The 24,045-nt window shown below is 36.5% G+C and overlaps 3 protein-coding genes and 1 long non-coding RNA gene across 5 annotated transcripts; 2 read left to right on the forward strand and 2 right to left on the reverse strand.

The window, feature by feature from the left end:
• The first annotated feature begins 3,050 nt into the window (after positions 1 to 3,050).
• Positions 3,051 to 4,159, forward strand: LOC147555824 (uncharacterized). The gene is made up of 3 exons (XR_015234017.1): positions 3,051 to 3,163; positions 3,275 to 3,332; positions 3,992 to 4,159. It is a non-coding gene; the product is annotated as an uncharacterized LOC147555824 (long non-coding RNA).
• Positions 4,160 to 11,657: 7,498 nt separating this feature from the next.
• On the forward strand, positions 11,658 to 12,257 carry LOC147555825 (protein S40-6-like). The gene has a single exon (XM_086658544.1). It carries the CDS (start codon positions 11,658 to 11,660, stop codon positions 12,255 to 12,257), a length of 600 nt encoding a protein of 199 aa, XP_086514670.1.
• A 2,198-nt stretch (positions 12,258 to 14,455) lies between these two features.
• On the reverse strand, positions 14,456 to 16,284 carry LOC147555826 (uncharacterized). Its single transcript, XM_086658545.1, has 3 exons — positions 15,693 to 16,284; positions 15,368 to 15,479; positions 14,456 to 14,816 (listed from the first exon to the last, which is right to left on the reverse strand). Exons 1-3 carry the CDS (start codon positions 16,282 to 16,284, stop codon positions 14,456 to 14,458), a joined length of 1,065 nt encoding a protein of 354 aa, XP_086514671.1.
• A 2,758-nt stretch (positions 16,285 to 19,042) lies between these two features.
• LOC147555827 (OTU-like cysteine protease family protein) lies at positions 19,043 to 22,976 on the reverse strand. Of its 2 annotated transcripts, XM_086663517.1 has the most exons (9): positions 22,838 to 22,976; positions 22,294 to 22,379; positions 22,150 to 22,195; positions 20,823 to 20,931; positions 20,322 to 20,413; positions 20,145 to 20,207; positions 19,677 to 19,795; positions 19,420 to 19,495; positions 19,043 to 19,324 (listed from the first exon to the last, which is right to left on the reverse strand). In XM_086663517.1, exons 2-9 carry the CDS (start codon positions 22,356 to 22,358, stop codon positions 19,268 to 19,270), a joined length of 627 nt encoding a protein of 208 aa, XP_086519643.1. In that variant the 5' UTR covers positions 22,359 to 22,379; positions 22,838 to 22,976; the 3' UTR covers positions 19,043 to 19,267. The 2 variants fall into 2 exon arrangements, with proteins under 2 accessions (XP_086519643.1, XP_086519642.1); XM_086663516.1 differs by lacking the exons at positions 22,150 to 22,195; positions 22,294 to 22,379; positions 22,838 to 22,976 and adding an exon at positions 21,776 to 21,844.
• Positions 22,977 to 24,045: the final 1,069 nt, after the last annotated feature.

The following is a 24,045-nucleotide window of genomic DNA, read 5'->3' on the forward strand; positions in this document are numbered from 1 at the left end:
TCCCGGAAACGATTTCCAGGTGAGAAAATAATTTTCCTTCCCTGGTTTTTCTCTTTCCTTCTCTGTTTTCTCCTTCTTTCTCCTTCTAAACTTTCTCTTTCTCTCTCTAAAACAAACCAGTAACACCTCTTTCTCTCTCTAACCGAAATAGTAAAGAAAGAAGAAGATAAAGAAATTTCAATGGAGTTTATATTAATTCGATCTCTCTCTCTACAGTATCTCTCTCTCTCTTAACTCTTTCTATCTAATCTTCTCTCTCTCACAAAGAGAAGAAACAGAAGAAGAAGAAGAATAAGAACAGAAACAGAAAATTCAATCTCTCCCTCTCTCTCTCTAGCTCTTAGCTCTCGGGTTTCTCTTCTATCAACTCTCTCTCTCTCTAACTTTCTTCTTCCAGAACCGAGCTGATGATCTCTCTCTCTCTCTCTAATTTACTATTTGTAGTTGAGCTTTAGAGGTGGCTGATAATCCCAGCCGAGATGAGATGTGATTTCTGCTCTCAAAACCGAGTCTATCTAATCTCTCTCTCTCTCTCTGTTCTTCAATTTAATTTGAGCTCGAGAGCTTCCTCCCATCCGAGATATCATATCCATCCTCCCTCCCTGTTTCTTATAGCCGAGATGGTTTATCCAGCAAACCTAAACCAGCCGAATAGAGAAACAAAATAATCTCCATCCGACCAGCTTTCTATCTTTCCTTCTCGGTCTAATCTTTCTTTCCTTTCTCTCTTTTCTTTCCTCTCTTCTCTTTTCTTTCCTTTCTCTCTTCGTTTAGACAGCTCTCGGGTATAAAAGGAAGAAGAAGATGATGACGTCAGCTGACGTCATCGAATCGGGTCGAGTCGAGTCGGGTCGAGTCGGATCACACATATAGCCACGTGTCCCTCTTGACTTCTAGCATACCAAATTTGACCCGAACTTTGACTTGCTCTAATTTATTCATCCGGACTCCGATTTGACTTCCGTTTTCGCCTACGGGTTCACCTTGGACTCTACTTTCCATCCGAGCACTAATATTGGTCATGAAATCAGAATCACAAAATGACCAAAATACCCTCAGTCTGCATTTCTCCGACTTTTATCCGTTTTGCACACATAACTCTGAAAAAGGTACCTGAGTAAGGAAACACAAGCAAAACATCAGAGTAACAGCTCGAATTAGACTAACTAGTCTAAATTAAGATATTCAGATGAGGCATTTTCATGACTCATCAATCAACCAAGCTCCTAAGTCGATCGGTAGATGAAGGGGAGAGTAAGGCGTGCTGTTTTGGTATAGAATGGGCGAAGAAGCACGGTGTACATAGACTTATTTTGGAGGGAGACTCGACTAATGTCTCAAACTTTTTGAATGGCCGCCACAACTCAATACATTGGACTGCCAAGCATGTTTTGAAGCATGTAAAGAACTTAGTTACTTCTTTTGATCATGTCACCTTTTTGTTTGTGAATAGGAGGTTTAATATGTCAGCTCATAACCTCGCTAGTACCGCTAGAAAGACAAAACTTGTAATTTTAATTGTCTTCCTACTTGCACGCTATTGCAATGTAATATCTTAAACTTCAATCAATAGATATTACTTTGACTCAAAAAAATATCATCAATTCCAACTCAAATCCACGTTGTTTTTCACCATAAATCACCAACCCCGTCAGTTCCACCGAACACTACTGCCATCGTCTTCTACTTGACCAACCATCACCGCCACCATCATCATCTTTTCCTCCATCCACCCCCACCACCATCTTCATCGACATCAACCTTTTTTACTTGTTTTGGAAGATGAGGAGAGTAGTGGTGGTGCTCGGTGAAAGAGGATAAAGATGATGGTAGAGGTGGTGCTCGGCAAATAGAGGTGGTGTTATGAAGATGATGGGTGAAAGTGGTGTTTAATGCACGAGAAAAAAACATGGATTCGGGTTGGAATTGTTAATTCAAAGAAGGGGAATTTCGTCGTGGATCAAATGTAGTAAGTTTTGAATATCACTCGATCCACAGTTCATATCAAAATAACTCAAATTGCTACTTGATGGGTCAGATTTGCTACACATCATCAAACCCTACGTTTAAATCATTGCCTTCGGATTCTCCAATAATGCAAGGAAGCTTGGATCATGAATAAGGGTGCTTCTAAAGACGTCCCATCTTTTTACGAAGTCCATGTTCACTCTTCAAAATTTTCGTGGCTTTTTGATTTGTCTCTGTCTGTGTTATTCAAGCCCAATACAGATCAAACTAAATCTGAATATCTTCAGACTGGCCTAATCAATGAAGTGGGAACAAACAAAATATACCTGAATAAAAATAGAGCAACGTCTATAGACACTCCCCATGAATAATAGAATGAACAATTATTAACTATTGATAAGGATATCAAAGTGGTAGCAGTCAGTGTCCCAATCACTAACTTTATTCTTCCAAGCGATCGTCATTGGTGTTGGATGCACCATAATCTATATATTACTAATAAGTCACAAAAGGTGGGACCTCAATATCCTGTTTGTATACACGCGTTGGGGACCCCATTTGAAATTAGGTCAGAATTAAAAGATAAATTCAAGTACTCACGTGGTTAGTGGGTTCCCACATTTCAGATATATTTTGACGGGTCTAAAATCAATCACAAAAAAAAAAAAATACACCAATTATAGGGTCCTCTTTTTTATTCAATCAATTTAGAATTTTTGGGTGTATGGCCCAAAAAATAGGCCCTAATAGGACTTTTAGTCCTCTCTAATCCCATAAAGGGTATAAAAACCAAAATAATATTACAAATAGATATCTGGTCCATTTGGTTCAATCTAGAGAGAAAACACAAATCCCGAGAATAACTATTAAATATTAATACCTAGACTAACCTTTCTTAAATATAAAAACAGTTATAAGATCAAAATCACCAAATATATTTTCCATTTTTATCTCCCTGTTTCTCTCTCCAATCACGTTTTTATATTAAGAAACCGTGATCTTCATTAGCTTTCTATAACCGAAACCTTCTGGTTTTGTCTCTCTCTCTCTCTACATCTTAACCGAAACCTTCTGGTTTTTTTTTTCTCTCTCTCTCTCTCTCTCTACATCTTAATCGAAAAATCCTCCATTAAATCAGAAACCTTGTTTCATATTCATTTGAGTTGCTGAAATCATCTTCATCATTGTTAATCAGGTAAAACAAAAATCAATTTAAAAGTTTTCTGATCCTGTTTCAGTTTATTATAGTTGATTCTCTCTCCCTCTCTCTACATCTTAATCGACTGAAAATCTTCCATTAAAACAGAAAACTTGTTTCATATTCATTGGAGCTTCTGAAAATCATCTTCTTAATTGTTAATCAGGTAAACAAAATTCTTCTTTACTGATTCTGTTTCAAATCGAGTATGTTATTATTGTCTTTATCTCTCTCTTAAAGTTTCATTAATGTTTTTGATATTGATGAGATAATCCTTCATTACTGATTCCTACAAATCGAGTATACTTATTGTTGCAATCAATCATCATATCAGATAACTTTAGATTTGCAATTTAAGCCTAATGATTTTCACACTTTTTCTTCAGATCTGGTTTTCAATCTGTACGGATTTATGAAACGTGCGTTTTTCGTACGGTTCCTCATAACAGAATTAACATTACATGTACTTTACCATAAATTATCATACTTTACAGTAAACTATGCAAACATCTCCCGTACGAGGTTTTTCAAAATGAGAACATGATATATGTATTTTCTAACAAATTATATATACTTTATCAGGAATATCATGAAAATTATATTATTGTCCATAAATTATGCGTAATTTATAGAACATTACGTATGTTTTAATCTCAAAACAGTACTCGTTTCATTATTAGAACAACTTCGCTTTATTTATGCAAATCTAGTGTACTTTGAAATAAATTATATATAATTTACATAAACGTTCATGTCATTTATTGTAAAAAATATGCTTTTCTATAAAATTTATATGTATTAATCTCTCTCCATTTGTTATCACAGATGGAGTTTCAAGTAGAATCATCAAATCAAAAAAAGCAAATCACACTGAAATCAGAGGGGTTGGATAAGATATTTACAGATGGAGTTTCAGGCAATATAGAATCAACACAGGGCATGATTTCAAATTCTTAAAAAATGATTTGAACCGTGTTACTGATGTGTGTCATGTTGAAGATAGCAAATGAAGCGTGCATGTGGGCACCAATGAAATGCGAATCTATGTTCATAACTGATTTTATTTCTTCGGTTACCGTACTTCCGGTTCTATTTTTGACAATCTAATGAATAAAATTTTATTATTTTTGATAAATGTATCATTATGTTTCGTAAAGTTTGCATAATTTATTCTAAATTAGTCAAGTGTTTTCTTTTGTTTTCCCTTTCTTGGTGGTTGAGCTTGCTCCGACCTGTAATAAATATAAATGTTGCATAAAGCATAAACACTTAGATACAATATATATAACATTATACATAAATTATACATACTTTATCATAAATTACAAAAAGTAAGATTTTCAAATAAAACCCTAAACCCCAAAAATTACATTACATGTTTAATAAAGTATGCGTACTTTGTTACTGAAATTTGTCTAAATCTCAAACAAAAGTAAGATTTTCAAATAAAAATGAGGTTTTTACCGATTATAAACCATTACCAAAATCAAGATTTTCGAATCAAACCCTAATATTTTTTGTGAGTAATCATTACCAAAACGATGAAATACATTGTTTTCTGATCTATTCAAATTCGATTATTTAGGGTTTCGGTTTTGAAAAGATTTGAATCTGGATTTTGATTCCGAAACGGTTGAGAAAAGAGAGAAATGATTGATTCATATACACAGATTCAATAAAAGATGGAGACAAAGGATAGTATTTCATCGTTTTGATTCAAATTCGATGTGCGTACGATTGTTTAGGGTTTCGGTTTTGAAAAGATTTGAATCTGGATTTTGATTCCGAAACGGTTGAGAAGAGAGAGAAAGGATTGATTCGTTGCTTGTTTTAAATCCCATAAATCACGCTGGAAAAAGATGGAAAATACGCTTTAACCCCCGACTTCATTAACACCCGCGTGTTTTGAACGAGGGACATGGACGGTATGTATTTTGTAAAGTATGGATAATTTCGTCCATTAAGCAAAAGGACTAAATATCCATGTTTTGAGAAGATTGGATCATAAATCTTTTTAGAAGATTATTTTGGACCTTATACCCACGGACCCATCAATTTAGGGGTTAATTTAGAAATAAGGACTGATTTGAAATGAGACAAAGTTAATGGATGGATTTCAATTTCAATTATTGGCTTAATTATTTGATATTGTATGTAAACACTAAACCTCAAGGAACTCTAACTAGATGTAGATGTATTTATAGATAAAATGTTATGCATTTTTTCGAAAAATAAAAATAATTTGTCATGACTTTCAAAACTCGACTTTAATCCTCATTGGATTTGATCATAGGACCATATTACCGGATAGGTGTGGAGACAACTTAAAAAGCATACGAGACTTACAGTATTTTATCTGATATTTAATTGTTGAGTTATATAGGCTCGTACTATTTTTTTTTTAATATTGACTATAATGGTCATTACAAAGACATTGATACATCGATACGATGTGATAAACACGATAACGACAGAATTACTAGTGGCCTAAAGCCAGACGAAATCAAATGACATAAAACCGACGAAATAAAATGTCCTAAAACCCCAAACATAAACTATTTTAATTATACCTAAATTCAATACTTCTGGATTTACACTTTAACTAGATCAAACCTAGGACCTCCGCATTGCGGAATAGATGAACTGACCAACTGAGCTACCAGTTGTTGACACTACTATGAAACTTGACGTGTCTATCCGTGCAAAATTGTTTAAATTGTGAGCTATATGGGCCCAAATTGTAATGAAACTTGATGTGTCTATTTGTACAAAATTGTTAAATGAAATGCATACGAAATGAAATATAAATGAAACAAAAATTAGGGAAAAAGGAGGTATTTGATTCGTCATGATGTAGAGGAATTGGCCGAGAAATACATGGATGAGATCGAAGCGGCCAAATACAAGGGTGACAGACTAAAACGGCCAAAATCGAAGCTACGGGTGTCGGAATTGGACGAAATTTTGAGGGATGGTCCGAAATAGCGTTCCGGTCATTCGTTGTAGCTTCGCCACAACGGACCCACTTTGAGGGGCAAATTCCATCGTTTAGGGCCTCAAAACGGACTTTTACTAGTTTTTTTTATTTTTGGTAATTATTTTCAGTTTAGGATTATTACTATTCTAGTATTTTATTTTTAGGACTTTCTATTGGAGTTTGACCAAGATTAGGAAACCCTAAGTCTATATAATGAGGGCTTAGAAGTTGTTTCAGTCATTCATTCAATCAATAAAATTCAGTATTTTAGTATTCTTGTTATCAATTTCGGTTCAATAGTCTTTAAGACGGAGTTCTAAGGCTTTTTATCAGTTTTTCCGCTGCGTCAGTTGGCATCAAGAGCGAGGTTTCTCCTGGCTTAATGGCAGAAGACGAAGCTAGAAACGCAAACCTCGACGGTGAACGAGGTAACGATGCTTTGTGGGTAAAAGTTGACGGTTTGAGTCATCAACTAAATCAGATGATGGAGATGATTAACAACCTGAATGTCAACATAAACCCTAGGCAACCTATTAACAGAGAACGTGTTGAGGGATTCGCCCACAACCAACCTGTTAATGGAAACGAAGGCAGACCACAAATACTTCAACAATATGCTGGCAACCAAGAACGTGATGGTAACTATTATCCTAACCAACATTACCCGCGCAGAGATTATGATGAATACAAAATCAAGGCAGAAATTCCAATCTTCAGTGGCTATTTGCCGATCGAAGAGTTCCTTGATTGGCTACATGAGGTGGAACGACAAGTGGATATGTCCTATACTGTTCCTGGCGAACAGATGGTAAACATTATCGCTTGTAGACTCAAAGGAAGTGCTGCGGTTTGGTGGGATGAATTACAACGTCAAAGAAAGGGGCAAGGAAAGGCTCCAATCCAGAATTGGCCATCTATGAAAGAACACTTGAGGGAGAGGTTCTTACCCCCTGATTATCAACAACACTTGTTCAGGATCTACCAAAATTGTAAACAAGGGTTGCGTTCGGTGGGAGAGTACTACGAGGAGTTTTCAAGATTGGCCCAGAGAAATAGGATGGAACAATTGACAGAATCAAATAACGTGTTAGTGGATCGTTTTATGAATGGTTTAAAATTTAATCTAAGGGAAAAGATTGGATTGGTTACGGTTTGGACTATCCAGGACGCGTACAATTTAGCACTAAAGGCGGAATCCTGGGAGAAAGATCGACGAAATTCAGGATTTAATTCAGGATTCAGAAGAGACGAACAACCTCGATTGACTGCTGAAAAGAGCAAGGGACTCGGGGAAAATACTGAACCCCCACGAAACGTGACAAGAAGCAGCTCCAGTACTGCTAATCAGAGACCCCCAGCTAACACAGGAGCCAATCCAAATCCATATACAAAATTTCGTGGGACTAAGTGCTACTCCTGTCAAGAAATCGGCCACACGTCAAGTAATTGTCCCCAAGGAAGGAACAGAAGGTCAGTGAACGTCGTGGCAGATAATAGAGAAGATGGTTTTCCGGAAGAAGACGAAGATGGTGGTGAAGATTATGAGGGTTATGAATGTGCCGAAGAGGAAGGTGAACGAGTAGCTTGCATGATTCATCCAGTCTTACTCACACCAATGAAGGAAGATCGTAGCCAACGGAAAAAGATCTTCCGATCTGAATGTACTATCAAAGGAAAAGTGTGTTCTCTAATCATTGACTCCGCAAGTTTTGAGAATTTTATTTCTAGAAAACTTGTTGAGCATCTACAATTACCCGTGGAAGATAATCCATCACCATACACCATTGGTTGGATAGAACCGGGACATGTTAAGAAAATTGTCAAGACGTGTCGAGTTCCTATCTCTATCGGAAAGTACTACAAACAGGAAGTCGTATGTGATGTGACCGATATGGATGCTAGTCATGTTCTTCTAGGACGACCATGGCAATGGGACACCGATTGTACCTTCAGAGGCCGATCCAACACTTATACATTCGATTGGGAGGGACATAAGATTCTCATGGTGCCCCAAGGAAGTAAGGTTAAAAGTATTTCACCTACATCCTCATCTAAAGAAACTTTTCTTACATTGAGCAGGTCAGAGGACGAAGTCTTTGCTGATGTGAAGGAAGCGCAAGGAGTCTATGCCATTGTCGTTAAGGCAGCAGTGGAAGAAGGAGTACATAAGCCGCCAATCCAAATTCCAGAACAGGTTGAGGGAATACTGGGAGAGTTTCAGGAAATCATTGCTGAAGATTTACCTGAAAAGCTACCTCCTCTTAGGGACGTACAACATCATATCGACTTCATTCCAGGAGCCAGCTTGCCTAATATGAGACATTACCGTATGAGTCCGAAGGAAGATGAGATTTTAAGAGAGAAGATCGAAGAATTACTCAGTAAAGGATTCATCCGCCCAAGCATGAGTCCTTGTGCTGTACCTGCTTTATTGATTCCAAAGAAAGATGGAAGTTGGAGAATGTGTGTGGACAGTCGAGCTATCAACAAAATAACTGTGAAATACCGTTTTCCAATTCCACGACTAGAGGATATGTTGGATAAATTAGAGGGCTCCCAAATCTTTTCCAAAATTGATTTGAGGAGTGGATATCATCAGATCAGAATCCGACCAGGAGATGAATGGAAAACGGCTTTCAAAAGTAAAGATGGACTGTATGAATGGTTGGTCATGCCCTTCGGTCTTAGCAATGCTCCCAGCACCTTCATGCGAGTGATGAACCAGGTACTTGAACCTTGTATTACTGGAAACTTCGTTGTTGTTTATTTCGATGATATCCTTATTTTCAGTAAAACTGAGGCGGAACACCTCGTACACCTCCGAAAGGTATTGATGGTTCTACAGGAGAATGAATTACACCTGAATCTAAAGAAGTGTACTTTCCTCACACATAGTCTTATATTTCTGGGCTTTGTAATAAGTTCAGGAGGAATTCATGTTGATAACGAAAAGATACAGGCTATACAAGAGTGGCCGACTCCTAAAACAGTTACTGAAGTTCGTAGTTTTCATGGATTAGCCACCTTTTACCGAAGATTTATTCGGAATTTTAGCACTATCATGGCACCTATCACTGAGTGCATGAAGAAAGGAAAGTTTGACTGGGGTGTCGAAGCAGACGAAGCCTTTTCCCTTATTAAGGAAAAATTATGCAATGCACCGGTCTTAGCCTTACCCAACTTTGATAAACCTTTCGAAGTCGAGTGTGATGCTAGTGGGGTAGGAATTGGAGCAGTTTTATCACAAGAAAGGCGTCCTGTAGCTTTCTTTAGTGAGAAATTGAATGAAGCCCGACAAAAGTGGAGTACTTATGACCAGGAGTTTTATGCAGTAGTTCGAGCTTTACAACGTTGGGAGGTTTATTTGTACCAGAATGAGTTTGTCTTATACTCAGATCATCAGGCCCTGAAATTCATTAACAGTCAGAAACAAGTAGACAAGATGCACATCAGGTGGGCCACTTTTATTCAGAAATTCAACTTTGTTATTCGACACAAATCTGGAGCAACGAATAGAGTCGCAGATGCACTTAGTAGACGTGCCACACTGTTGGTAACGTTAACACAAGAAGTTGTGGGTTTTGAAGTATTAAAAGAGTTGTACGAAGATGATGAGGACTTCAAAGAAATCTGGGCTAAGTGTAAGGAAGATCAACCTGTGGCAGATTATCTTATTTCAGAGGGTTACCTATTTAAGGGCAGCAGCTTATGCATTCCCAAAACATCCCTACGGGAAAATTTGATCCGCGAGTTACACGCTAGTGGATTAAACGCACATCTCGGAAGAGATAAAACAGTTCTGAGTTTATCCAGTCGATATTTCTGGCCAAAGTTGAAGAGAGATGTGGGGAATTATGTTCAGAAGTGCTATGTTTGTCAAGTCTCAAAGGGTCAGACACAAAATACGGGTCTTTACATGCCTCTTCCCATTCCAGCAACCATTTGGGAGGATTTATCCATGGATTTTGTGTTAGGACTCCCTCGTACACAAAGGGGAGTAGACTCAGTTTTTGTGGTCGTCGATAGGTTTTCGAAGATGGTTCACTTTATTCCGTGTAGGAAGACTTCGGATGCTACCCATATAGCAAAATTGTTTTTTCGTGAAGTTGTCAAGCTACATGGAGTACCCAAATCGATTACTTCAGACCGGGACTCAAAGTTTCTTAGCCATTTTTGGGTCACCTTATGGAAGATGTTCGGCACTTCTTTAAACAGAAGTACTACAGCTCACCCTCAAACAGATGGACAGACAGAGGTAACAAACCGAACTTTAGGTAACATGATTCGATGTATCTGTGGTGATAAACCCAAACAATGGGATCATGCATTACCTCAAGCAGAATTTGCCTACAACAATGCAGTGCATAGTGCAACTGGAAGAACTCCATTTTCTGTCGTTTACGTGAAAGCTCCTAATCACGCTGTAGATTTAGCGAAGTTACCCAAAGGAATAGGAGTTAGTATAGCAGCAGAAAACATGGCCGAGCAAATTCAGACAATGCACGACGAAGTGCGACTTCGCCTCGAGGAGACTAACGCTAAGAACAAAGCAGCTGCCGATAAACATCGTCGAAAGTAGGTATATAAGGAGGGAGATGAAGTGATGATTTTCTTGCGAAAAGAGCGTGTTCCTGCAGGCACATATAATAAATTGAAACCTAAGAAGTATGGTCCATTCAAGATCTTGAAGAAAATCAATGACAATGCTTATGTGGTGGATCTTCCTCAAGACATGGGAATTTCAAATACTTTCAATGTTGCTGATATCTATACCTTTTATCCAGATACACCACTTTATCCTAACAATCACTCGAGGTCGAGTTCTTTTCAAGTGGAGGAGACTGATGTAGAGGAATTGGCCGAGAAATACATGGATGAGATCGAAGCGGCCAAATACAAGGGTGACAGACTAAAACGGCCAAAATCGAAGCTACGGGTGTCGGAATTGGACGAAATTTTGAGGGATGGTCCGAAATAGCGTTCCGGTCATTCGTTGTAGCTTCGCCACAACGGACCCACTTTGAGGGGCAAATTCCATCGTTTAGGGCCTCAAAACGGACTTTTACTAGTTTTTTTTATTTTTGGTAATTATTTTCAGTTTAGGATTATTACTATTCTAGTATTTTATTTTTAGGACTTTCTATTGGAGTTTGACCAAGATTAGGAAACCCTAAGTCTATATAATGAGGGCTTAGAAGTTGTTTCAGTCATTCATTCAATCAATAAAATTCAGTATTTTAGTATTCTTGTTATCAATTTCGGTTCAATAGTCTTTAAGACGGAGTTCTAAGGCTTTTTATCAGTTTTTCCGCTGCGTCACGTCACCTATTGATTCCCTATAAATACAAATGGGGTTTAGAAATTTTAATAAACATTGTCGTGAGAGAGAAATTATTTAGTTCTGCAGTTAGAATCCTGACTTCGGTCATCGGAAAAAGTATACGTTATTCTTTTTTTCCGATGGCCGGAGTGTAATAATTGTTATAAATTACCTTAAAAGATTTAGTGGGGCAAATGGCAAAGGGCCGGAAAGTTGGGTTGGGTCGAAATGAAAGGTTTCGTGAGAATTTTGAGCACATTCAACATCAAGAAACGAGTCTTGATGGATCTGATTTCGATGAAGACGATGTATGGTCCATCATTGATGATGTAGTTGAACAAGACATGACTGTTCCGACAGAGGTATCGGTTAATGGTGATTGCCAGATGGCATGGATTTCTAAAAGTTCACTCCACTACCACCACCACTACCACCATAATGGTCTATCATTGGCCTTGACGGGTTCCAGTAAGAACCCATCTACGGCAAGAGTTGTGCACAATGTTCAAGCTCAAGATAATATGGGGACCCGAAGTATGGGATCATCCGCACCGGTAAATGTACCCGACTGGAGTAAAATATTAAGAATTAACTCGGCTGGATCATATCATGACTCAGATTATAGGTCGGACGAAAACGATTTTGAGAAAGTTCCTCCACACGAGTATTTGGCGCGAGGTAGTGGTAAGATGAATAACAGGTCAGTGTTTGAAGGTGTGGGTCGAACACTAAAAGGCCGGGATATGAGCCGGGTTCGAGATGCAGTCTGGAATCAGACGGGGTTTGATGGTTAAAGCTCCTAAAAACCATCTTCGTCGAAGTAACAAAATATTGAAAAATTATTTTTCTTAGGCCATGATTCGGCTGATTGGAGTTGCTCTAAAACTATCAAGTTATTTTGTAAAAACCGATGAGCCTTACTAGTGAGATCAGAGTTCAAAAATCACTCTTTCTATAATAGAATACGACCATTTTCACTTTTTCCAAGTATCCAAGATAAGTTTGTTCGTCTCTGTTGGCATATTAAGATTTGTTAAAGTGAGTAAATTATAATGGTATCATGGAATCTATTTGGTGTAAAAATGGACTTAGTACACTTACCAATTTATGAGATTATAATAAATAATAATTCATCATCTTCAGACCCCAGGAAAAAGATCAACTGGCAATCTGTTACCTACATCCGACATGTTAAAGCACTCATACCGCTTCTCACCAGCATTCAGTTTTCTTACATCACCATAATTTATAATAAACCAGCTGATAATTAAACTCGCGAAATGAGCTCGAATAAATAAATAAAAATAGATTATGTATATCCCGAACTTTATTTTAACATGTATTGTAACCGTACTCTTAGTTATTACTGACATCGGAATTTCAACAAATTTTTTTTTTTGAAAAACCCGAACTACCCAACATTCACTTGCATGGTGCATGCCAAAGAGTTTAATTAAATGACTTGAGATTGCTACACCTATACCTAGGAGGGAACCTATCATTTTGATTTATAAAATTTAGTAGAAATTCATTTCTCAATTGGGTAATATTCAGATCTAAAATCTATAACCAGCACAAAAAACATAAACACAACTGAAGTATTTTATCATGTTGCTTTTTGTGTGATTGTGATAGACTTCTGTGGTGCACAAGTTAAGAACAAGACCCCATTGTTATTATTATTATTATTATTATTTTATTTTAAAAAAATCTAAATTAGGATTGTTTGGTGGGGAGTGAAGGATGGGAAATTAGTGTGATTCACCTATTTTGTTTGAAGAAAGAGACCTGGGTCTTTTTAGGCTCACAGAGTTTTGTTGTGGAAGTAGCTACAAATTATTTCATTCTTATCTATATATTCAATACATATTCCTACATTAATATGAAGAGATGACAAATGACAAACTCACGTGGTTAAAGTTGTCAGTACAATGACAGGTGAAATTGCCAATAGGAAGCTGCCAAGTCAAACTGTCCTCCAATAGAATTCTTGTAAATAGTATTACTATTGCTGAGAGAGATTGAGAGAATGGGGATGGTCGGATGGAGATAGTCCCACAACTTCTTGTCTTAACTTGTTGATGTTGGATGTCCTACCTTAGTGGTGGGGTCGCCCCTGCGTGATCCAGCCCGTACAATAAACGGGCCAAACCAGTTTGGGGTATATTCTGGGCTCGGGTTGAGACGAAGCCCGTCGGTCTGACCCGTATCAACATTTTTTTCCGTACACATAAGTAATCATAACGAGTTTGGTAATTTATGCACTTATAAGTAAGTATTCATGATCTCTCATCAAAAAAAAAAGTAAGTATTCATGACGTTTTTTTTCCCAGATCGACCCGATAAGCACCATTATAAATACTCATGTCTATTTATTGTTCTTTCAATTTGGTTGAAATGTTTCAGACAAATTTTAGTGATTTAAAAAAAAAACATTTCTCTTGTGAATAATATGTACTCTTTTCAGGAAGACTTTCTGATCATTTATATTCCACTTACAAAAACTAAGAGCATCCCCAACGGCCCTGGAGATCACCAGGGCATCTTGCACCCAATAGCACGGGAGATCACCAAAGATCTCTCGTGCCATGAACATTCACCTTCATCAAATTGGTGATGTGGTGGGCCAGGGTGAATTCTTATATGTTTTTGGTCCCTTTTTTATCTCCTATTTTATGTTAGTCCTTTTTTGTTTTGTTTTTTTATTTCAACCCTTAGTGTTTTTTTTTTGGTTTAGCCTCATAGAAATTTCAATTACTTAATTAAATTATAATAAAACATAAATTAAATATTTCACTGTAATATTAGAAAAAAACTACATTAACTATTTTTATTTATACCCTTAATATCACAAAATCGAAGTATTAGTATTATCATCTCCACCATTATCGAGTTTGTGTACTTCGAGTTTTCGGAGACATTACAATACTATTAGTCCTAATAAGTGAACAACTTATTGAAGAATCAATAATGTTGATCATTGCCTTTTTTGTCATAGATGATCAATAAGAGCGTCTCGTAGTTCAAAATGAGCTTTTTTATCTTTAATTTGTTTGTGCCTAGCTAAGAATCGTTTGAAACGTTCGGCTTCATTTTCAACAATTTCTACAGTCGGAATCTCAAATAAAATGTTGGGTATTGTACGATCGCCATATTCATTCTCTACAATCATGTTATGCATTATAATGCAAGCAAACATTATATCATGGAGCACATTTTTATCCCAATAAAGCCTTAGATTCTTAATAATACCGAAACGAGATTGAAGAACTCCAAATGCACGTTCAACATCTTTGCGACATGCTTCTTGCATCATTGCAAAATGTTGTTTCTTCAAACCTTGAGGTTGAGAGTAGGGGTGTACACGAGCCGAGCTCTTAACGAGCTGTTCGAGTTCGGCTCGACTATTGCTCGTGCTCGACTCGAATATTAACGAGCCCGAGCTTAACACGAGCTCAAAATCAAGCTCGTTTACATAAACGAGTCGAGCTTGAACATTCTTTAGTGTATCACGAGCTACTCGTGAACAACTCGTTTAACATACTCTTATAATAGTATAGTACATAATTACGTATTAGTATTGAAACTTGTACATGAAATATCAACCATTAAAAAATTATCGAAATATGAATCATTAATCATTATTATTGTATGTGACAAATGATCATTGAAGTATTTTGATGATTTAGAAAGTTTTAATTTGAAGTATTTTGATAAACGAGTTTAAAACAATGCGAGCTCGAGTTCGAGCTCGAGCTCTTTCAAACTTATACGAACCGAGCTTGAACAAGTGGACAATTACTCGAACGAGTTCGTGCTCGAGCTCGACAGTCAAATACACGAACCGAGCTTGAACATCTTACTACTCGACTCGGCTCGACTCGAGTACACCCCTAGTTGAGAGATAGTTTGAACAAGAGTCGACCATTTCGGATATATACCATCAGCAAGATAATATCCTGTATTATATTCTTTTCCCATTATATTATATTTTACGGGAGGAGTTTTACCTTCTGCTAAATCTGCAAATAAATTAGAAGACTGTAGTACATAAATGTCATTGTTCGAACCCGGTATTCCAAAATATGCATGCCATATCCAGAGGTCGTAAGAGGCAACTACCTCTAAAATTATAGTTGGATCTCCACTACGTACAGTGTATTGTCCAGCCCAAGCCACATGACAATTTTTCCAAACCCAATGCATGCAGTCAAGGCTCCCCAACATGCTAGGAAAACCTCTTTCTTCTCTTTTTTGCAAGAGCTTTGCAATATCATTAGCATTAGGAGTTCTCAGGTATTCAGTACGAAAAATTTCGATTATTGCACGACAAAATATTTTTAAATATTTTGTCGCTGTTGATTCACCAATTCTTACATAATCATCTGTTCCGTCTGCTGATATTCCATATGCTAACATCCGCATAGAAGCGGTCATTATTTGTAAAGGAGATAATCCAAGTTTCTTTGTTGCATCACTTAATTGAACAAATTCCGGGTCATGCGCTTCGACTGCAGACTTTATCCGTAGGAAGAGATTCCTCCCCATTCTAAAACATCTATGGAACTGAACATCAGGTTTTCGTTGTGTTTCTGAGAAGTAGTTGTTCCAGATTTGTTTGTGCCCTTTTTCTCTTTCACGATTAATCGTTATATGTCCAGGCTTCGAACCCTTATAATGTGGTTCATCATCTTCATCCGATAAATGATGTCGTATCCCGTCATTGATGATCATAAATGCGGCCATATTTTGTTGGTCTTCCAATTCTTCTTCTTCTGAATCCGAGCTATAGTAACTTGATGAGCCTGGGTAAGAACACATTGTTTTACTGCAAATAAGCTGTTGAAGAAGTATGTGATTTACTCTACAGGTTATTATGGATTTTAAAGACATAAAATCAAACTCTTCAAGAAAAACGTCTCCTAATGTCTTACAATCTTACAGATTCCTTACACACTTTATCTCAATTCAACATATAAAATCACACTCTTCAAGAAAAACGTCTCCCAATGTCTTACAATCTTACAGATTCCTTACACACTTACACACTTTATCTTAATTCAACACATAAAATCACACTCTTCAAGAAAAACGTCTCCCAATGTCTTACAATCTTATAGATTCCTTACACACTTTATCTTAATTCAACACATAAAATCACATTCTTCAAGAAAAACGTCTCCCAATGTCTTACAATCTTACAGATTCCTTACACACTTTATCTCAATTCAATCACACTACACAGTTTTCATAAGGTCTATAAATACATACCTTCACAACTCTTTATAATGTATTACAAAACATTCAACTTCATACTCTTCAATATTTTTATCTTTTCTTCTCAATACTTAAAATAATATGGCAAAAAACAATAATGTAAGTCGCAAACAAGCTTTCTCACCCACTGATGATATGGTCTTATGTAGGGCGTTTCTTGCGGCATCTCAAGATTCAATAGTGGGTATCAATCAAAGTAAAGATCAATTATGGTTTCGTATTACTAAAATTTATAATGAAGAGATGGAAAATTCTGGTGGAGTATGTAGATCAGATAGGTCTTTAAACACTCGCTTTCAGACGATCTCCACTAGTGTTTCAAAATTCCGAGGATGTGTCCGGCAAATTGAGAATCAAAATCAGAGTGGTACCAATGAGATAGACATTGTGCGAGAACCTTATTCCTTCAAGAAGACGGAAAAAGAGGATTTCCGTTTGATCATGTCTGTCCTATACTAAAAGGTTGTGAAAAATTTACCGTGGTCGGTCCAAAAAGAATAAATTTAATGAATTCGTTTAACGAGACGCAAATAGGGATTCCTTCATCTGGTTCTCCTGGGTTAGCATTCTCTGTTGATCTTGATGCAGATGATAATCAAACTACACCAAAGTCCTCAAGTTGGCCAACTGGAAGAAAGAAAGAAAAGTCAAGGAAGAGGGTAGACGAGGAAAAAAATAGGGACAATGCTCGACATCACAATCGAGGTGAAGAACCACTCGAGATTATGAGAAGGGCCGAAACAGCAAGAATTGAAAGACATGCTAGGAAAGATAAGCAAAGGGACGTGGATAATGAACGAAATGACAAGGAACGTGAAGTTGAGATGGCAAAAATTATTCATGAACGAAAAAAAAATGGAGTATGATGTTATGCACATGGACGTCAATACAATTACAGATCCGATACGGCAAACATACTTTCGAAGAGAACAACAAGAAATATATTTTGGTAAACGAAGTGGTAGCTCGTTTGGATGTGGAGATGGAGGTAGCTATAGCAGTGGAGGTGGAGGTGACTACGAAGATAATGATTTACCTCCATATTAACGAAATAGTTTCAATTTGACATTTTAGTAAAATGTCGTATTAACTTCAACTTTTAGGTGTAGTAAAATATCGCAGTTTTATTAAAATGTCGTATTAGTTTCGGTTTATAGTTTTATTAAAATGTCGTATTAGTATAATTAGTAGTTTAAGTCTTGTAATTTCAACTAGTTAAATTTATTTTATAAAAAAATTAGTGTTAAAAATGGTAAAAATGAAATTTGGTGTGATGAATAGTGATTTGGTGAGACTTTTAGTGTTTTGCCTTTGGGTCCCCCAATCTTAAAATACCAAAAAATTTGGTGAAGATTCTTTTTTGGTGCTAACCATTGGGGATGCTCTAAGAAAGAAATTTGAAATCCGACTCAGACACTATTTCAACCCGGACATTGAAGGTCCAGGTTGAAGCCCGGACCAGTCTGACCCGATAAGCACCACTATCCTGCCTCAACCCTAACTACTCACTCTTAGTTAATGTAACCACATGCATACAGTCCACTGAGAGGGTTTCTGGCGGATTGAATTGTTAAAGCCTGTGGCCAACTTAACCACTATCCCCTAATTCGACGTGGATTTTAGAAAAACGTATTGTCATACATATATTTTTGGGTCGCTTCAAAAGAAAACATTCTGTTTTCAGGGTGTCCAAACTTTGGGCGGAGACAACTTATTCCCTCCCTTTCTAGTTAAACCTGCTTTCTCTTTCTCTCATCTCACTGTTTCAGGTAAAGGAAAGTACCCTTTGCTGGAACAATGGGAGGAGAAGAGGAAGAATAATTGGATTTTTTTTATAAATGGTCCTGACGATGTCTAAAAGTGATTTTTAGGATATCGCCGATCATTATTGCTATCCTAAAAGCTACTTCGTAGGGGCTAGGGGCGTCCAAGAGTTTAGTGGTGGGCACGCTAGATTTTCCCACCAAAGTCTTGGATACTCCGAAAACAAAAACATTTTTCCCCAAAACCGCACCATTTTTTGTAGGGGCTTGACGGGACCAGTAGACACGCGATTTTTTTTTTTTCATAGCTGCACCAACCCTCTCCTTACCTGCAAGTAATTGTCACATTTCCAAATTGACAACCCAAATCATGTAAAAGGGGGATAATATTTTTACAGATTAGTATTACCATCCAAAGAGTTGGTCTAGCACTTGATACGCAGATGCTAAATTAATCGATTTTTTGTGCGAATAATCTCCAGACAGAAATTAAGTCTTATGAAACTCCTATGCATATCATACTTCATCAACCTTTGATATGTCAAGAAAATAACTTTTATTTCACATGTGACCTAAAGTTGCTCATTCGAGAACCTAAGGACTGAGGTATCTCTCTTTTACAGTTATACAATGAGTTCCTGATCCAAATAACAAACTCAATCTATTTGCGTTGTTACAAATGAAGACACAGTTTTAGTGGAGGAATTCACCAAGAAAGAGAGACAAACGGGTTTTCCAGTTTTGCTTCTTTTGCTTTCCTTTCTTCAACTGTATTCTTGAAAGTTGACATGGCCAGTTGCCTTTGCATGTTCCACAGCTTCCTGCAAAAATTTTGGATTTTTTTTCGTTTTTGCGAAATCAGTAAGCAATTTAAAAGACAAGTGAAATGTTGGGGAAGATGTTATTTAGTGAGTACCTTTTGGCCCACGAGGCCGAGTTGACACACCCCACACCGCAAAGTGAAGTTCGCGGTATCTGTATAACTCCTCTTCCTGATGTCGTGGGAAGATATCAAATACGGAAATGAGTTATTTCATGATTAAAGAGTTGCCAAATCAAACACAAAAACAAAATGCAAACTTTATCGGATCATATGAACTAAACATATAAGACTGGATAGGTCTTCATGTGATCGAGGAGACATCATTTATAGCAACAGTGAAGATATATTACCTTTGTGCATCCTTAACAAGATTGAGGGTGAGATTCTCGACTGGCCCGATGGTCCTATCATAACGTACTGTAAATATCGTCTGGTCAAAGTCCTCTGGGCCTCCTTCCATTGGACTTAACTGTCGATGAGAGAAAGTTAAATAGTAAAATATGTTACGAGAGAAATGACTCTGGAAAAGAATTACGAGCCAGAAAAGATGAAAGAAGATAATAAACAACCAAACAGATAGCAAATTTCTAGGTGCCAAGACCAACAGCCACGAGACTTGACCCACCAAGAAGACGCTCTAGTTAGTGATCATTAGATTCGCAGTCATAAATGAAATGAGCTTTTAATGGACTCAGATTTATTTCCAAGATTTGACCAGTACTGCAAATTTCACTCTTTGTTTCGAACTTGAAAAAGTCTACAATGTCAGACACAAACAAAAATTGAAATTTCACGAGGAAAATGAATCAGTAACATACCGCTAAAGCATCATAATGAAGTCCATCATATATAAGCATTACTCTTTCTGGGTATCTCTTCTCCTGCGAGAAGTTAATTAGGTAAACATGTAAATAATCAGCTACTGTATAACTAGGTATCAAGAACTATAGCTGCATAGATAGAGAACACAAAAGAAAAAACAAAAAAGTACTGACCTGACCATACAAATCACATCTAGTGGTTTGAATGTCGTATGCTGCTATTTCACGTCCATAATAATCCGCCAATATGGAAAGCTCGATAGCACCTTCATTACATAAAAAAGAAGCACTTAAACATCTATTCAAGGAATTCACCATGCTCTAAAAACAAGGAATCTAGCGGTGTGTAAATTGTAATACCCAGAAAGAGAAATAAACTCCACATAAAAGAGGAGCTCATCTAGTCTTACTTCTTAATCGAAGGGAGTAAAAGAGGAACAGAACTTAAACCCTTCCCACTCAAACGTGGCATTTTGTCAACTTACGAGTTTTGATTGTTATTTTCTTAAATTAAGGAGAACTAAACCAAATTTCATCCACGCCCACCACTAAAATACTTTTTATTCTCTAGCAATATATCGGCAATTGTATTAGTAACTTCAGTTTGCAACTCGCAAGCAAGAAACATATCACTAGACAAATAAAAAAGAAGTCATTAGTATCAATTATCATTACCGCCCCACTTCTCGGAGTCCAATATCCAAGCACAATATTCTTCATTTGGTTTTCCAAGAAACACTTCAGAGTACTTCACAGGATCACTGGCCACAGTTGCAGCTATAACCTTCAGAGAATAAATATTTAATTAGAAGTTATAACCTTGCAAAATAGTAAAGAAGGAAAGTTACGAAATAAAAGGCCCGCAAATTGCCTTAGATACCTAAAATCTTATACGCATCCATGTGATTATTATTTTTTGCTGAAACCATATCAGTAATATGACTCAATGCTAACCAACTAAAAAATCACCACAATACGTAAAAGGTAAAAACATGGTCGTCTTTGATCTTTCAGAACAAATTAAAGTGGGGAAACATATTAGTCGAGCTAATCAGATGATTCAGATTACAGGCATCCATTTAATGGCATATGCCTTGAGAAATTGCAATAGAGCTTTTCAAGACATTTGTAATTTGTGGTCTAATCAAGAAATTGCTTCCAACATAGGAGTTGATTAAAGTAAAATTTGGGGAAAAAAAGATATGCTGAAACAGATGTTCAGTTATATCTCACTGACATGATAATCGAGTTCTACTTGATTTGTCCCTGCATAACTATAGTTATTTAAACATGCAAAGATCGTAGTATAGTCTGAGACTACACGGTGAATGTTAAAGGTGAGGTATTCTAAGATTACGTACTAGTGAAGTATAGGATTCTTTGTGAGATTCAAACTTTCATGCAAGTTTGATTCACCTTAACCTAGAATACATAAAAATTTGCTACTCATGGGTTTCCTTAATATAATTAATAACACAAGTAAACACCGTATAAAAATGACAAATTGATACAGAAAGAACGACAGCCTAAAGGTATGCATACATTTATGGAAAATATAACTGAAGCAAAATTCTGCCGATATCACAGCCAGAAGTTTCATTCAATAAGATTAGTCGTGATAGTATTACCAGAGTAACAATTTGCATTCTTCACGTTTAGTGTTTCAAAATTCCGTTTATTCTTTTGCTTGAGAAAGCATAATCTGTTGATTGAAGTTTTAATAAAAGTAACAAGATTGAGTACTCTTTGTCCTAATATAAACGTAAATTCCATATATAAATAGCGATATCATTCGCTGTTAACGTGTAAAATTGTTTTGATACCGACTCTATATTTCGTTACCAATGTGATCGCAGAACACGAGACTTTACGGCTTTGACACTCAATCAGTATAAGACTCGACCGTTAGTTTTGGTAGAAGTACACCGAAATTAATCACCACTGACAAACGATGAGTTCATATTAATGTAAGACCAACATGGCGCAAGTTTTAGAGAAAAACCTGTCTTAATTCCGGAGCTTTATGTTTATCGCGATCCATAACATATCTGCAAATAAGGATATGGAAAACAGGTTGAAAAACGGCTTCTCTAAACGTATTCTAACGACCAGAATTTCGTGCCAAAATAAGTAATTTGAACCTCACCCGACCGCATTGAAGAGACAACTATTATCGGACGGAATGACCCTTCTTACAACAACACCTTCCATGATATTTCTTCTATAACACACCTGAAAATACAGTAACAATAACTAAATTCTAACATCATAAAAGATTTTTTGTAGATAAGAATATAATCCCTAGATTGAAATCAAATATTCCCTGAATCGAGAGAGAAAAACTGAATCCAATGTTGAAACCAAATAAATAAAAAAAAATTATCAAAACAAGATTTTTAGCATAAAAATCAAAACTTTAAACTTTTAATAAGGAGTATATTTCAATTCTGATAAGGGTCTCAAACTGAATTTGCTCATAAGGGAAAAAAACCCTAGAGAATCAAGCTTTGACAACTTTATGAAATCCAATTGCTAATAAGGGAAAAGTAAGAAAATCCCACTAAATAGCTTGATAGTATTACTCAATGAGACCAAATTGAAGCAAAATTCACAATAAGTGAGTCAGACCCAGATCTATAAACAGATAATAAAGAAATTATTGAAATAAACAGGTAAGATTTGTTGCTTACAGTAAAAGACTTAAGAAGATCTGGTGAAGAAAAGAGAGATTTTTTTCTTTGTGTTTTCTTTCGGGTAAAGCCCGACGTTTCTCCTTTATATGGGAATAAAAATATTTGGTAAGTTCTTATATGAGCCTCTCGTTTATGAAAAGTATATTTTATGGTCCTATGATTTGTCTTATAAACCGTTTAGTCCTTTAACAAACAGACTAATGGCTTCATCTGTCAACCTTTTGCACGTTTTTGGCAGGGTCGATGAGATTTCGGAGACCCGATGCGAGTTTTTAAAAATGTGGCCCGCGTGCGTTTTGCAATTTTTTTTTTTCTTATATCAGAATACTACATTTTTTTACACCTAATGTGGAATTTAAGCATGAAACTGTTGTTCCATAACTATGCGTTTATGCTCTCATAAAAAAAAACTATGCGTTTATGCTTGGACGATTTGATTGAGTGACTCGAAAATTAGCTCAAATTTAGAGAAAGTACTAGTCAGTCCTTAGTCGAATTCCCGATTCAGTGGTTTCACGAGCAAGTTAGCAACTCTGTGAGTTTGGCGAAGCTATAACTGTTCCTTTTTCTTTTAAACAAAAAAAAAAATCAAAAACTAGAAAATAAAAGAACTAAAAAATAATAATTCTTAGAAAAGATGAAGTGAGAGAGCAAAGTTTTCAACCTTCTTTCTTTCTCTTTGTTGGTGTAGTGGTCTAATGGTGATTATGTTGACTGTGGTATGACGATGGTGGTAGTTTTGGAGGTAGATGTGCAGTGATAGCATTTATGGTTGTGGTAGTGAAGGTGTGGTGGTGTATGTTTAGTAATCATGACGGGGGTAGTGGTGGTTGTCTAGTTATAGTGGTTGTCTAGCTTAGTCTTTTTTTAATCTTCAAGGTCTGGTTCCTCCGACGAAGGGCTCCCCCCTTCACCTGAGCTATAGAGAGAGAGAAGGAGATTAGAGAGAGATTAGAGAGAAAGGGAGAGAGAGATTAGAGAGAAAGGTTAAAAAAAGACTAAGATATGTTTACATTTCTTTGCAAACATAATCTTATCTACATTTGACTTCTCTGATTCCTACCAAGTCTGCTTCATAGGCCTCATCTAACTATGGCTGTTTATCTAACCATGACCCCTCCATTGGCTAATTAAAAAAAAACTTATTTATAATCCAACAGACATGTTTTAGTCTTAAAATAACATGCTATTTGTGTATGGCAAAA

This window comes from Eschscholzia californica, unplaced genomic scaffold, assembly GCF_041429995.1.
Source record: "Eschscholzia californica isolate CP2 unplaced genomic scaffold, dmEscCali1.0.p SCAF_2, whole genome shotgun sequence".
Taxonomy (NCBI): Eukaryota; Viridiplantae; Streptophyta; class Magnoliopsida; order Ranunculales; family Papaveraceae; genus Eschscholzia; species Eschscholzia californica.

Coding starts and splice junctions, on each gene's coding strand:
- LOC147555825 (XM_086658544.1), top strand. CDS start 11,658: ATGGCAAAGGGCCGGAAAGTTGGGTTGGGTCGAAATGAAAGGTTTCGT.
- LOC147555826 (XM_086658545.1), bottom strand. CDS start 16,284: ATGTGTTCTTACCCAGGCTCATCAAGTTACTATAGCTCGGATTCAGAA. Junction 15,480..15,692: donor AGAAGAAAGAGGTTTTCCTA/GCATGTTGGGGA, acceptor TTGCAGATTTAG/CAGAAGGTAAAACTCCTCCC. Junction 14,817..15,367: donor TCGACTCTTGTTCAAACTAT/CTCTCAACTAGG, acceptor TGTACACCCCTA/CTCTCAACCTCAAGGTTTGA.
- LOC147555827 (XM_086663517.1), bottom strand. CDS start 22,358: ATGGAAGGTGTTGTTGTAAGAAGGGTCATTCCGTCCGATAATAGTTGT. Junction 20,414..20,822: donor GGACTCCGAGAAGTGGGGCG/GTAATGATAATT, acceptor TATGTAATGAAG/GTGCTATCGAGCTTTCCATA. Junction 19,325..19,419: donor TCGGCCTCGTGGGCCAAAAG/GTACTCACTAAA, acceptor AAATTTTTGCAG/GAAGCTGTGGAACATGCAAA.